The 15,562-nt window shown below is 32.8% G+C and overlaps 1 protein-coding gene across 2 annotated transcripts; it reads left to right on the top strand.

The window, feature by feature from the left end:
* The first annotated feature begins 10,674 nt into the window (after positions 1-10,674).
* Positions 10,675-15,269, top strand: LOC110694266 (U4/U6.U5 tri-snRNP-associated protein 2-like). Of its 2 annotated transcripts, none has more exons than XM_021871446.1 (9): positions 10,675-11,014; positions 12,152-12,491; positions 12,695-12,779; positions 13,020-13,205; positions 13,385-13,552; positions 13,948-14,142; positions 14,389-14,560; positions 14,671-14,821; positions 15,005-15,269. In XM_021871446.1, exons 2-9 carry the CDS (start codon positions 12,169-12,171, stop codon positions 15,102-15,104), a joined length of 1,380 nt encoding a protein of 459 aa, XP_021727138.1. In that variant the 5' UTR covers positions 10,675-11,014; positions 12,152-12,168; the 3' UTR covers positions 15,105-15,269. The 2 variants fall into 2 exon arrangements, with proteins under 2 accessions (XP_021727138.1, XP_021727137.1); XM_021871445.1 differs by having other exon boundaries at positions 10,677-11,014; positions 14,659-14,821.
* The last annotated feature ends 293 nt before the right edge of the window (positions 15,270-15,562 follow it).

Genomic DNA, 15,562 nt, shown 5'->3' with positions numbered 1-15,562 from the left:
ATATGTATAAAAAAAAAATTATATTTCACCAAATTGATTTCAATCCAAAAATAGGACACAAAAATCCATATTACAACCATATACTACTTAAAAATTCAATCTTACAAGTCGAAAGTATTACAAATAACATGTTACAAACAAATGGTACTATAAAACTATTATATTAAATTAACTTTATGATTTTTTACTTAATTGATAAGCTGTGTGGGAAAATATTAAAATTGGGTTGCACAAATATAGGATATAAATAGAAACAAAAATTATTAAAAAATTATACAAAAAAAAGTGAGAGAACTTAATATAACCGGTCTCTTCAATGAAAAAAGAAAGCAGCGTAAAAATCGTGAAATGCAATAGCAACATCAAAGAGACCGGTTATATTATAACCGGTCTCTTTGATATTTAAAAAAAAAAAAACTTTCGCAGCGCAAAGCTCTTGTTGCAATAACAGCATCAAAGAGACCGCCTATCTATAATAAGCGGTCTCTTTGATATTCTTTAAAAAAAAACAAACATCAATTTTTTTTTTACTTTAGGTCACGTGCACTACTGTGCACATGAATAGATCCGCCCCTGTGAGCATGAGCCTGAGGAGGAAAGATCTCCTGAGGATAAGGGATATCCTGTAACACCCCGTATTTTTATACAGTTTATAAATTAAAGTATTATTTTTTGAACGTATTTAATAATTTAAAATGAATTACTTATTGTATACTGGTACGATTGACGCGTGTCTACCAAAAATAAACCTAACTAAAACCTCCAAAAATATAGTAGGGTAAGCTAGGGTCGATCCCATAGAGAATTGGATTATCAAATTATTACTTGTATAAGTTAGAAACCTCTGTTTTGAATAAGGAAAATATAATCTAAAAATAAACTACTACCTAGAAAACAAATAAAGTGCGGAGAAATAAATCAATAAAAATGGGATACAATAAAAATCAAGAATAATGAAATAGGGAATCGGGAGACGTATTATCGCATTGGAGTATCAATTGATCATCGAATTATATATAATCATGACTATATCTTAATGCTAACCAATGAACACAAACAAGCATTCGAAACTTCCCTTAATTGCAAATAGACCAAATATTCTCTTGGAATATTGTCTTACCAACTAATAATCTAGAACAAGCTCTCTAGACTCGAGTACTTAGTAGCATTAATAACAAGGGAGTAGTTAACTTAAGCCACAAATCTCACAAGCTCGGACTCGTGAAATTCAAAGGGTTGATAATCTTAGGCGTCATTAACAAGTTTTAGTCACCTATTAAGTACCTAATTACTACTAAAGGGGAATTAACAAGGACAATTACGTATCACAAGTTAATACTCTAGCAATTAAACTAGCAAATCACAATAAAGATGGCCAGTCCGAATTATAATTTGACTAATCCAACCAATAAAATAGACTATCAATACAATCAAGATATAAAACATATAATATCCAAGAATTATAACATCTCTATTCTCACAACATAATAATCCAATGCACAATATATTTCCCTACCCTAAGAATAATTAGCCTAGCATATTAAGAGTTGAAATAACAATAACAATTACAAAAAGAAACTTCATAATATGATAGAAATAATTAAACATTGAATTGATAATGCTAGCAGTAGCTAAACGAAGCAACAAAGTACCAACATTGAACAAATGCCATACACTAACAATGATTAGCTTAATAATAAAATTCAATCCTATATCTTAATAAGAAATCAAACGTTGACTATTAATACCAAAATGAATCCAATAACAAAGAGTAAAAGAAGACATTAAACTAATGTAGTACCAAACTCAATTTGATGATTACAGAAGAATATGACACGAACTGCAGTGATCCAAGGTTCTCTCGCATGGGATCCGCTGCTCGTCCTGTTTTTTTTTTTTTTTTTTTTTTTTTTTTTTTTTTTTTTTTTTTTTTTGCTTATTGTTGTTTGTTGCTAGATATAACTTCCCCCCTAAATTCTGATGAAATCCTCCAATTTTTTCCTGAACTTAGCCCATAAAATCGCCCAAAATAAACCCCGATAATTCCTCAAATTCGGCATCCCCATGTATATCCATAGGATTCTTCGATCCCCAACAAATCCGAGTTTTTAGCTCCAATATTTATCCAATTCCATCTCTATCTTCTCCATTATGATGATTGATACTCGCAAAAATCGCTCAATGGTTTGCTGAATGACATGTTGGTGTACCTCTAAGGCCCACGTGGCTATTTGCATTCAAACATCATTGGGCTTAAAATATGTGACTTACTTCAATCTTGTGAGCTATGCTTCTTTTAATCCGAGCAGTGGTCAAATGCATTTTGCTACCATAATCTTCTTTCCTATAAACAAATAAATAAAAATAGTAGTATCTCGTGTCTAGGAAAGAAAATACTTATAATACTCTTAAATTATCAAATTTGGATATAAAGTCGAGTTTAAAATATATAAATTATATGCTTTTACGATCCTATCATATACTAATATTTTAAAAGGTTTATTTAAATAAAAACCCATCAATTTATTTACTAAAATAGTTTTATAAACATTTTATTTCCATATTAATAAACTTTGGGGCATATTTAATTCGTAAAGAATTTTAAAGTAAAAGGATTTAAAAAAATAAAGGCAACACCTACTTTGAGTGGGAGTAGGATTCATTAAGGGTAAATAGGGAAAATCAAGTAGTAAGAGGGTTTTTAGAGAGGAGTATAAATACACACCCAAAAGCAAAAATCAGATTTTTCCTAAGGTGAAAATACCCAAGAGGTAAACTCTCTCTCTCCTCCTATTTCCTTTTCTTTATTTTTCCCCTTCCACACTCACACCACACGCACCACCTATAGCACCGATGGCCGGCTGCCACCACCACCAACACCACCACAACTTGTCGTTGCTAGCAGCAGCAGCAGCGGGGAGGCGGTAGCAGCCCGACCTCCCCTCCCCTTGTGCGTGCTTGCGGTGTTTGTTTTAAAAAAAAAATCTCTTTCTTGTTCTTAAATTCAATCAAGCCTGATTAATTATGATTTTGGATATTTTGTGATGAATCTGTGATGAATTTAATAAATTTGCACAGTTAATTTTCAGATTTGATTTTTAAATAAAAAAAAAGCCCCAAATTAATTAAACCCTAGGTTTCTAAATTGATGATTATTGATGGGAATTGATTGTGGTTGATTATATGATTGAAATTAAGGTTTTAAAAACAATTTACAACAAGTTTTAATGGTTTTATATTGCGGCAATTTTTATGTAGAGGCTAAATTAAGAGTTTCTTAAAGGAATTTAATTACCCATTAATTGGGAATAAAACTAAGTGATTATAAATAATTTGAATAAGACTAAGTATTTATGTTTCTTGATGTTTGTGGGTCGTAGGAGACTTCCAAGTGAGAAGTCGTGGCGATTTTGAGATCATATTCAAGGTACGTTCGCGTACTCGGTATTTACTGAAGCGTGTAGAAGCATGCTAGGATTTATTTAATTAATTCTAAGTTAGTATCATGTTAGGAATTGGTTGGAATTGTTGGATGAATTGGTTTTGTGGACTTGGATTTGGTTTTGATATATGATTGGTTTATGAGACATGATGAAATATTATTGGAATGTATGATGTTTGGAATAATGTATATGGACCACACTTTTATTGTTGGCATGTTTAAAGGCCTGTTTAATTAAACTCAATGTTTAATTTGGCTTGGAATATTAAAAAGCTAAGGAATTTTATTATGGTTCATATAATTTATTGATGCTATAAGCATGAGAATTGAGCTAGTAAGTGTTTAAGCACACGAGAATTAATTTATATTTCGGTGCCTACACGCACTTAAGGTGTTCTAAACACTGAGGTAGGATTTGTGGTGCATTATGCGCTTCAGGTGTTTCTATACCGAGGTAGTTTAAAAAGGGTTCAACATAAAATTGAACGTGGTCAATAATTATTCAGGAATTAAATTGGTATGTTTGATTGCTTGAATGAATTATGTATGTTGATTGTGTTTTGATTGAGAGTCAACACCAAGTCTAATATGTAACTAAGTGAAAGAGGTTACGCACCAAAACTCTTGGAACGTATACACCTAGAGTAAGAACATATGGGGGAAGTTATGCGATTTTATATTTGAACATAACTTCTACTGTGAGTACAGGACGCTGTATTTTCCTTTTTATTATGCGCATGAATTCCACCACTTACCAGTGGTTCTTTTTATACTAGCACAATTAGCTCCCATGCTAGTACCCCTTTATTGGGGTAGGTTTTCGATGCGTAATCAATATAAATGAATGATAAATTGTATTGTGTATTGTGTTGTTGAGTGTGTGTTGAACTCTGAGCTACAAGTAAGTTTAATGTTGCTAGGATTAATGCATGTTAATGTGTTTTTTTACGCTTATGTACTCAGCATTGCTGATTGTGTGTTTGTGTGATTGTTGGCCTTATCTTTATCTTGGCCCTACGACGACCCATTTCTAATGGCGGCTAATGGGGACAAAGTAAAGTGTTTTTCAGGTGATGCAGCATATTCATGTTGGGGCATGAGTGAAGAGCTAATCTTGTTAGTTTCTATAAGAATATGATGTGTTTTATTTGATTTTAATATTGTTTCATTGATTGGTTGAATTAACGTATTGTTTTAATTGTTGGTTTGGGTTTTGAAAGGGCCTACAATTATTCCAAGTTGTAGGTTAACTTTGTTTGACTTTGGTTTGACTTTACTTTCGTTTGATTTGACTATTGAAGTTGGTTTTTCGTTTTAAAAGGATTTTGAAATGAGTCTCCCGCTGTGTTTCTTTGATAATTGCCTTAGCCGTTATCACGGTGACGATAATGTCTTAGATTTTCCTACTTCGTATTTTAAAAGGCAAAACAGATATTTTAAAGAAAATGAATTTCTAGGGTGTTATATCTCCTCATAAGGAGAGATCTCTTCATGAGGAGATCTCTCTTGAGAAGGAGAAATCTCTGGAGAATGACAAATCTAAAGGGAATGAGAAGTCTAAGGAGAAGGAGAAATCTCAGGAGAAGGTGATGGAGAAGGGGATTGGTAAAGAGCCCGTTTGTGAATAAACTCTGTCTCGAGTGGATGTACCGAGTGAGGGGTCGTGTGTTCATCCACCTCATGCAAATCGTAGAACGAGGGAGAAGAGACCTTTGAAGCCAACAAATGTCAGTTTGATTTATGGACTCCCAAACACTAATAAACAATTAGTTTTGGAGAAAAGGTTTCTAGATTATGTTCGTTCTTTTCGGAAAGTACGGAGTGGAAGGTATAACACATATATTGAAATGCCTTACTTAAATTTTGTATTAATTTTCATTTTTGTTTTTTTCCTTCAATTTGGGAAATCTTATGTAAGTATGGGTTATATTTTTGGATTAAGTAGGCTCGGTCCAGCACTTGTTCAATGCAATGGTGTTGATGCCACCATAAAGATTGCGAACATGTTTTGATGGTGAAGGAGTGCATGAGTATTGGCTACGTCCGTATGGCTTCTAAGTTGTACACAAGATGATGGGAATTTGAGCAATTCCCTAGCAAGAGCCATCGAGTCCTCATGTCTCCTGACTTCTCGGTAAATGCTTTGCTGCCTTTTCTTGCTTCTAGTGGCATATAGAACTGTCATAATTAAATGCACCTAATGTGTTTGTGTTTTTTTTTTCCAATAGAATCGAGGTCTGTCTTCTGCTAACAAGTACCAGGTCGCCCTTCAGTACCGGAATGAAATTGCAAATATTCCACGTGGTGAATTGCTAGTTGTAAGGCCTCAAATCAACTCCTTCCCTTGTATTTATTAATATTTGTAATGCTTTCATTTACCGATGTTGTCATGTGTATATGTGAAGATATTTGTAACTATGTTAAAAGATGATCATTGGTGGTGTGCAGTTTTTGATTTGCATGCGAAGACAAGGTGGTACATTGACAATATGTACTCAGAGCCATGGGTCGCTCACCAGTCTGATGTCATCAGTTCGGTATGTGCTTGGTTGTGTGGATTGGATTTGTATTTTACTTGAATCCAATCAACCATTTATGCCTTTGTTTATTGGTGTTTTTTTAAGCAGACCAATGATGTAGATGTGCTTATCAATTCCCTACATTCGCAATGGAATCTCGGACAAATCGCAGGATGGCCTCAAATTGCTGTAGAAATCTTGGACCGCACAGAGTAGTGAGTGTACAAAATTTTTGTTTCTGTGTGCTTTGATTTTGCATCTGCTGGAATAATTGCTTTATTATAAATTTAATCCGACCTTCACCTATACATGTGAAGCCGATCATGTGGAGTATTCATGTTTGCCTGCATAAAAGCGTGTGCATATCGGATACAAAACTAAGTGGAGGATTGTGAGTACAACTTTCTTCTCATTCTTGTTCAATTTTGGTTAATGTAGCATTCTTAACTTATATTCACCACGCTTTTGTTGTATAGAAGGATAATATTGAAGTGGCACGGGAGAAAACCTAAACCCGGAGCTCTACCAGAACGAACAATATTTTCTTTTTCCACCCATTAAAAAAGTGGCAGACGTTGCACTTGTAGTAAGGTCAAAGCCAATTTGCCAGTGTGGTTGAAATTCGAATCTCTGTGAGATATGGAGGACCGTGACAATCACATCTACATGTTTTTACCCATAAAACATCATCGTCAACAATAGGAGCACTTCGATTGTTGAATGTGGTGGACAAAAAGCGTCTGGACATAATCAATTTAGGGTTATAAGAGGGCAGTTGTTTATAATTAAAAAAAATTGTGGAATTTTTAAAGATAGAAATTGGATTTATGAGTTGCTATGAAAAAATTGGATTTACTGAGGTTGTATTTATAGAAATTTAGGGAAGTCATAGCCCAAGAAACAAAGATTCAGAAATTTAAGTTTGAAATTGAAATTCGAAAATTTAGAGAAAACCATGACGGTAAAAATTGCGCCTTTGTCAAAATTTGGGGATATGGGGGCGCGCCAGAGGAAGATGCCAGGTATCTTATTGTTAATCAAAAAGTGGAAAAAAATACAATATTAATTATTTTTGTATAAAATGACATTTAAAATAGTTGAAAAAAAAGGTAAACAAAAATCTTAATAAAAAGGTGAGGTCAGTTTTAAATTTGCACTTGAAATGACAAACATAAATACACATGTCAACATTAAATTGCACTTGTAATCTAATTGAAAAGGAAGAAATTTAACTACACATGTCAACCTTAAATTGCACTTGTAATCTAATTGTTAAGGAAGAAATTTAGTTGACTATTAATAATTTCACATTACACCATCAAAATAATCAAAGTATATATAAAAGCGTTAAAATTGACAGTGATCTTCAAAAAAAAAAAAAATTTAAAATAAAATAAAAATTGAGAGTCAATTTTTTAAAATTAGTGGTAATAGAAATAATTTTGGCCTAATGTTATATAAAATAATATGGAAAATTTGTAAAGTTATATGAAGCGTTAAAAATCATAATAAATCATAAGCTACTCATTTGAACCACGATTCAATTCGTGCCATACATTTGAAATCCTGCTTAACCGAACCATGATACGTCATTTGAACCATAATAAATCGTTTAAGCTACTCATTAGTGCAATTGAACCGAAGTTCATCATTTGAACCACGATAAATCATCCAAGCTATTCATTCGTGCAATTGAGTTGAACCATGATAATCTAATTTTAACAAATGTAATAGATACTATTCGTGTAATTTTGTTGAACCATGATAACTTATTTCGTGCAATTCAATTGAACCATTATAACGTAATTAGTGCAACTCAATTGAACCATGATAACATATTTCATGCAACTCAGATGAACCATTATAACGTAATTCGTGCAACTCAATTGAACCATCATAACGTAATTCGTGCAATTCAGTTCAAGCGTGATAACTTATTTCAGATAACTTCATAAAGCTAAACCCTGAACCTTATACTCTATATACCCTAAAACAATAGTCCAGTAGTAGTCTAATTTGGACAATAGGGGAGCTACTAAAATATATGGTCATGCTACCCAAAGACTAAGTGGTAGTCAATAATGTTCTTGATAGTAGTTATCATTAAAACTAATACTACTTGAAAGGGGTATTTTATACGACAAAAATGTGATAAATACAATTACATTGTTATAGGGTGTACGCAATTTTTTAATTAAGGGGGATAATGAAAAAGTATAGTAATTGAATACATTTAATAAAAGAGGTTATAATAAAAAAAAGGGTTAATTTTAATTAATTATCTTTTCTAAGGGTGTACTTCAACAATGTGTACTTCAGTATACTAACAATCTGCACTACATAAAGTAATTTTACTAGATGAATAGTGTAAATTGGGTAATTCTTGATGATAGGACAATTAATGAATAGAGTGTAGGTGTAATGATGGTTCAAAGAATCTAAAATATATTAGGTAAACCAATTTCTTTTTTCTTTACGTATTCTTTATTTTTCGTGTTCTTTTTATATAATAGATACTTCCTCCATTCCAAATTAGATGACACGTTTTGACTTTTTGACACTATTCATTAATTTTGCTATGATGTAATTTTGTAATTTATTTAGCACTGACTAAAATTTATTGGTATATAAAAATAATAGTCGTGTGAGATTTTGTAAGATTTATTTTGTTAGATGTGTAATTAATTAAATTTAAATTTTTAGCCTATTTTTAGCACATAAGATTGGTCCAACATGTAATGTAGTATACAACACCATTGCCTTTTAATAAATTAAATAAGCAAACGAGTAGTCGTATAATAAGAAAAATATTAAAAATGAGCTGATGAAAGAAAAACATTGTGGTCGTGTAATTATTCTGATCATATATTTGTCTATTCTGAACAATCAATGTGTTTTAAAATAAAATGGATTTATAAAGAAGTTTTATTGGTCCACGTGTATTGGATTTTCCCAAGGCAAACCTTCTAATTCTTTCAAGTACTTAGGCGTGAAGGCAGAGAAGTTACAAAGACATTTACATGACGTCATTTTGATTGAGGGTTAAACTTCCCTTTCTCTGTTCAACTTCCAGTTTCTTTCTCTCTCCAACTTCCATTATTCAAAATTCCTCTTTCTCTCTCTAACTTCCATTGCTCAAAATTTTCTTTTTCTCTCTCCATTTTCTTACTTCCTCCGTGAGAAAATGGCGAGACACCACAAAGCCTCCTCTTCTAAGCTGCCAATTTTACAAACAGATTCCGACGAGCTCACTTCCTAGAAATGAAGTAAGAGTTGTTGAAGGGTCAATTGTGGGAGTACATGGCTAAGTGTAATGAGTTGCAGGGCCAGCTAGATGAATTGTTTATTTCCATATCAAAAATTCGAAAGAACAGGGATCTAGTAACAGGGTTAGGGTTAATGAGGATGTTCCGCTTTGATGGGGGGCTAGGAAGAGACCTAATAAGAGGGCTAAGAGAGCTGCTAGGAAGAGGGTTAGGCAAAACCAGGGTACCGATGACAATGAAGTTCGGCAGGAGGTAGGTGCTGGTGAGGCGCCTGTTGCTGGGCAGGAGGTTCCTAGGCTGGAGGTTGCTGTAGCCGAGGCTTGAGAACGAGGACGGGGAGGAGGAAGAAGAGGGGCAGAGCATCTCCACTCCTAGTAGCACCAGCAATGGCTGTAATACCCTAGAAATTTCCTTCTTTTTTAAAAATACTCATTTTACTCTAAATAAAACCTTTTTTTAGGAAATAACCAAAATATTACCGCCACCGTGATAACGGCTAAGGCTAATTTTCAAAGTCACACAGCGGAAGTTTAAAAATAAAAACCAATTTTCAAAAAAAAAATAAAACTTGAGTTCACAACCTCAAAACGAAAGTAAAATAAAACATTCACAGGTTGGAACCAATTCAAACATGGTCCTTCTTAAAAACCAATTAAAAATAAACACATGCAATAATGTTAGTCCATAAACAATAACCAATAATTCAAAAATATCAAACTAAGAAACATAACAAGCAACTCTCTGCGCTCTTTCCCATCATGCTGTTCATGCTTCAAGTACTTGTTACTTCCTCTTTATTTCAACCATCTACTCACCATATAAATGGGTTATAGTAGGGCCAGTCCAAAGGAAAGCCAAACACAAACACAAAAGTACGAAGCAAAAGCTGAGTACATATGCACCACGCTAACATGAATATCATAGCATCAAAATAAAATAATTAAGACATGCTCGCCATACAATCACAAGTCAACTTACCTTTGACTCATAACTAGCAATATTAAATTATTAATAATAATTTTGGATTACGCATCGAAAGGGTTTCCTTCCTTGAAAATAGCCCATTTAAATATTGAGCTTCCAATCAGGGAGCTACCCCAAATGGCACCTACTATGTCAAACTTGTGCCGGAATTCCAGCGCATTAATAATAAAAGAAAATATAGTGTTCTGTACCCCTGTAGAAGCTATGGTTAAATATAAAACCTCATGACTCTCCCCATATGTTCATAATTTAGGTATATACGTTCCAAGAGTTTTAATGCGTATCGTCTTATACTTTACGTGATTTACCAATTTAACTTGTGATGACTCCAACCAAATCAATCAAGAATAAACATGACAATAATCAACACTACAAAACCCATGTAATCTCGACAATATAGCCTCGACACTATGGACGACCGTCAAGGAAAAAATATAATTCGCGCCTCACCTCGACGGTTTTTATTCATAAGCTTGGATTGACAATTAAAAGTGTCGAAATTATCATGTGGCCCCCATGTGAAAAGAGGCCCAGTAGTTTCAGCCCACGAAATGAAATTTTAGGCTGAAAAAGAAACGCGGTCATTTGAAAGTTAAAAAGAAAAAAAGAAAAAAAAAAAAGAAATTAAAACAAAACTCATGCACAGTACTACTACCAGAGTACCAGCACTCACGAAATAATCGATCAGTTTCCTCTCCTCTTATTAGCTTTTGAACCCTAACATTACCCTTCTTTTGATTTCATTATTCACTTCTCAAAAACAATTGCTTCTCAATCGCTCATCCAAAATCCGATCTTTGAAGGTATGATTTTTTTTTTTTTTTTTTTTTTTTTAAATTACCGTGTAAATTGTTTTTAGGGTTTTACTTGTGATTATGAAATTTGCTGTTATAGATGAGTTTGAATCATGATTAAAATATGAATTACATTTACAAATTAGCTAAAGATTTAGATTTGTTCCATCCCTTTAACTTTTCAGTATTTTTTTTCTTAATTTTTTGTCAATTATGAATTGTCAATTTACGAAGATGAAATTAACAATTGCTCTTCTTGAAATTTTCAGTTTTTTCGTCTAATTCCCCTCTAAATTATCATTTATCAGTTTGCATGTAGTGTAAATTGCTATTCAAATACTTGTTTGTCAATTTCGAATTTCTTGACCAATAATCTATTATTAGTTAATTGCGAAATAATTGAATGTTTTCTCAATATCAATCCATTACTGGTGATGTTGCTTACAATTCTTTCTCAACCCTTAAGTGTCCAGAGAAGAGCATTTGTTAGTCGGTATAAATTTTAGTAGTGATTTGTGTCTGCCTAAAATGAATAATAAATTGGTTGTAAAGAAACAGGTCAAAATCATTTTAGTTTTTAGTAGAAATTGTAACTAAACAGACGAGGTTATTGAATCAGCCTAAACAAAGTTTGATTGTCCATTTCTTTTCTTGTAATTTCTTTTCCAGTTTTTGTTTCTTATAATTTCTAATATGGCTGATTTAATTTTATTTTTGTTACCCTGTTATTAGTTGCTTTGGACCTTGGTAGGGATCATTAAATATTACTACCTCTGTTTTTTTAGTTGACACGTTTTTACTTTAACACTATTCATACACTTTCCTTTGACCGTGTTTTGTGCTTTATACGTAATGAAAAATATAGTCATGTGGGATCTTGTTAGATTCGTCAGGATATATATTTTCAAATATCAACTTTTCTTAATTTTTGCTTATCGGTAATTAAAGATATGAATGGTTGAATTTGTGCATTGACAAACGTGACTAAAGAAACGTGTCAACTAAAAAGAAATGGAGGAAGTATTTTGTTTTCTTATATTTAAATTGTTTTACTCTGTTCGCTATTCTTAACTAAAATAGTGATTGACGGTTTTAATTAAGTTTTTCTAACAAGGATTTTATTTTGTTTTGTGTTTTGGATTTTAGCCTTGACAATTTAAACCATGGCAAAGAGAAAGAGAGATAATGTTGTTTTGGTGAAGATGGATTATTGCCCTTACCTTGATACGGTAAACAGGCATAATCTAGATTTTGATTTCGAGAAGCATTGTTCCAAGTGTTTTAAAAAGGAGGATGTTTATGCTTGTTTGGTATGCGGCAAGTATTATCATGAAAAGCGTTTTGACTCACATGCATATGAACACAGCCGCAACTACAAACATCATGTTTTTCTTAATTTACAAACGGAGAAATTTTACTGTCTTCCCGATGGATATGAAATATTTGACTCGTCTCTAGATGATATTCGTCACATTCTAAATCCAAGGTTTGTTTCTAATATATTGTCCGTATCAAATTAATAATACTCCCTCGTTCCACAATCATTTATGCATTTGAGTTTTTTTTTTTATTGTGGAACGGAAGGAGTATTCAATGACCTATATATTTCAATGTGTATCTTTAACTTATATATTATAAGTTTTGTTTTGTTGGTGATTTATCTTTGATATTTTGTATTTGTAAAATCAGGTTTACTTCGGAACAGATTGAACAGCTAGATAAAAGCAAGCTGTGGTCAAGAGCTCTTAATTGTTCTTTTTACCTCCCTGGATCGGTATATCCTTTAACTTCACCTAAATATTACTTCCTCAGTTTTTTTTTACCCGTTACACTTTCACTTCACATAAATATTACTTCTTTCGGTTTTTTATCCGCTGCATTTTGACCAAAATAGTATAAAAAAAAAAAACAAGGAAGAAGTAATGCTCTTCTTTCTGTCTTGTTTAATTTTCTTGTTCCTCTGAATAACGAGTAAAGTGTTTTATGTAATAGTTTAAAAATATATTGTTTTCAGGTAGGACTTAATAAGTTGAAGGAAGCTGATTTTGCCAACGTTGTGATTCAAGCACTTGTACGTGTTACACCTTTGAGGAACTTTTTCCTAGTCCCAGAGAACTACAAACATTGTAAATCTTCCCTGGTTCATCGTTTCGGAGAGCTCATTCGAAAAATTTGGCATCCAAAAAATTTTAAAAGACAGGTATATTATATATTAGCATATTTTAATTTTAAAAACTTCAGTAGATTTTGGTTGTTTCAATTTTTGATTTATGGGTACTCATCAAACTAGGTTCGACGCTTCCATTGGTAAATCTCAATATAAATGATTTCACTTGTAGATGCAATGAGTATAATTTAATTGAATCATTATTATTGCAGGTGAACCCCCATGAATTTTTACAAGCTGTGATAAAAGATAGTGATAATCGGTTTCAAATGGGTGTACAATCTGACCCAGTTGAGTTTATGTCTTGGCTCCTTGATACTCTACATTTGCATCTCACAAGTTCAAACAACAATACAAGCATCATTACCCAATGCTTTCAAGTAATATCTTATCTATTTATTTATGTACAAACTTGATACAATTGCATGCATGCTATTATGCTAGTATTATGTCTTGTCGCAATACATCTAATTGGTACTATTGCATGCTACTATGGTAGTATGTCTTGTCATAGTACATCTAACTTGCGAAACTCTCCCTTGGGTATGTACTAGACACATGTTCAAGTGTAAACTCGATTAATTAATGTAAAATCTCCAAGTAGTTTTTAAGGAATTATTCCCTCCTACATTTGACCAAAAAAGCTCTCACATTTTTTTGGTCAAATGTAGTAGATAATATAGGACAGAGGGAGTAATTGTGTATATATATATAAGGTAAAATGAAGAGTTTGAGCAACATGGAATTTAACTTAATTTTCACAACATATGTACAGGGAGAATTGGAAGTTGTCAAGGAGATCCAAAGTAAAGGTATAAGAGAATATGGTGTTGCAGCTGCTGATGATGGTGCATCTGAAAATTCTAATGCTCACATAGAGACATTCACAGTGCCATTTATAATGCTTGACCTGGATTTGCCACCTCCACCACTCTTTAAAGATGCCTTGGAGAAAAATATAATCCCTCAGGTACGTATCCAATGCATATATTTCTTGCTCAAAGCCTTTGATTTATGTTGTCTGTGCTTATATGGTGTTGACGATTTGGAAATAACGAGTACTTGTTAAAAAAGATTGTTTGGTACAAAGTGTAAATGCAATTATATTCTAATGGTTATGCTTGTTGTTTCCAATCAATAATATATACCTTCTTTCCCCTTTATTATAAACTTTGTTTTTTGATGCATTTTTTCCATATGCATTCATAATGTGCAGGTTCCACTTTTCAATATATTGAAGAAGTTTGATAGGGAGATCATAACAGAAGCTGTGCATCCTCAAATAGCTAAGATGCAGTATAGTGTCACAAAACTACCACCTTACGTTATTATGCACCTACGGCGATTTACCAAAAGCAACAACTTTGTTGAAAAGAATCCTACCATTGGTATATGATCTGATCTTGTTATTGATATTTTCAAATCATTTTCTTCTTCCATTTTTTAGTGCAAAGTAGCCTGATTCAAAAAAATTTCTCATATGTAGTTAATTTTCCTGTGAAAAACCTTGAGATGAAATATTACATTGCTCTGAAAGATGCCGAGAAATTGAGGTCAAAATATGATCTAATGGCAAATATTGTCCATGAAGGCACGCCTATCCAAGGATCGTATAAAGTCTGCGTTCAAAGAACGTCGGAGGATCAATGGTAATTTTCTTACATTACATTATCTTGGATTCTAGAGTATTACGAATGAAGCAACTTGTTTTTTTTTGTGAATTTTTGATTAATTTACATTTGAAACTTAACGAGTAGTAGTCGAGTAGTATTCTTAATTTTTGACTCAGACAGTTTTTCACTTTCTTTTGTTGGATATTTTAATAATTGCAGGTATGAGGTCCAGGATTTGCATGTTTCAGAAACAAAAGCTGAGATGGTTGCCCTTTCAGAAGCATACGTGCTGATGTATGAGCTGCAATCGAATCTTTGAAAGCCACACAAGTAGAATAACAGTGATCACCTTAGGCTTAGACTTTATATTAGTGACTTTATCTTTTCAGTTTTTTAAATTCCTTGTATGATAACTTTTATGTATGAAGCAAAAATTAAATTAAAAAAAGAAAAGAAAAAAAACCGGAAAGTTTCGGATGGCAAATTTTCAATGTGTTTCGGTCAGAAAACAATTTACCTTTAGCAGGTCCTTCGGATGAGTGGAGATGAAGCTCAATTCGAGTGATGACCGAATTGAGGATTTCCTGCACAGCTGAACAAACATAAACTGGCCTCGTGGGTTGTGCCGAGAAAAGCCCCTCCGATGCCGAAGTCAGTACGAGTGTAAGAACAAGAGAGAATAGCTATGCAAGAGTATTTGTTGCTTGAGGCAATTTTTGTGTATGAATGTAATTATGCAAGAATGTGAGCTTTTATACCTTGTTCCAATTGAGTGGA

The sequence above is a fragment of the Chenopodium quinoa genome, unplaced genomic scaffold (assembly GCF_001683475.1).
Source record: "Chenopodium quinoa cultivar QQ74 unplaced genomic scaffold, ASM168347v1, whole genome shotgun sequence".
In the NCBI taxonomy this organism is placed as follows: domain Eukaryota; kingdom Viridiplantae; phylum Streptophyta; class Magnoliopsida; order Caryophyllales; family Amaranthaceae; genus Chenopodium; species Chenopodium quinoa.
Note: the sequence above shows the minus strand (reverse complement) of the source record. Positions and strands in the feature narration are given on the sequence as shown.

What these genes read in the sequence shown, in the direction of transcription:
- LOC110694266 (XM_021871445.1), top strand. Translation starts at nt 12,169, where the DNA reads ATGGCAAAGAGAAAGAGAGATAATGTTGTTTTGGTGAAGATGGATTAT. An exon ending in CTTTTTACCTCCCTGGATCG is followed by an intron (nt 12,780 to 13,019) that starts GTATATCCTTTA and finishes TATTGTTTTCAG; the next exon opens with GTAGGACTTAATAAGTTGAA. An exon ending in AGAAAAATATAATCCCTCAG is followed by an intron (nt 14,143 to 14,388) that starts GTACGTATCCAA and finishes CATAATGTGCAG; the next exon opens with GTTCCACTTTTCAATATATT.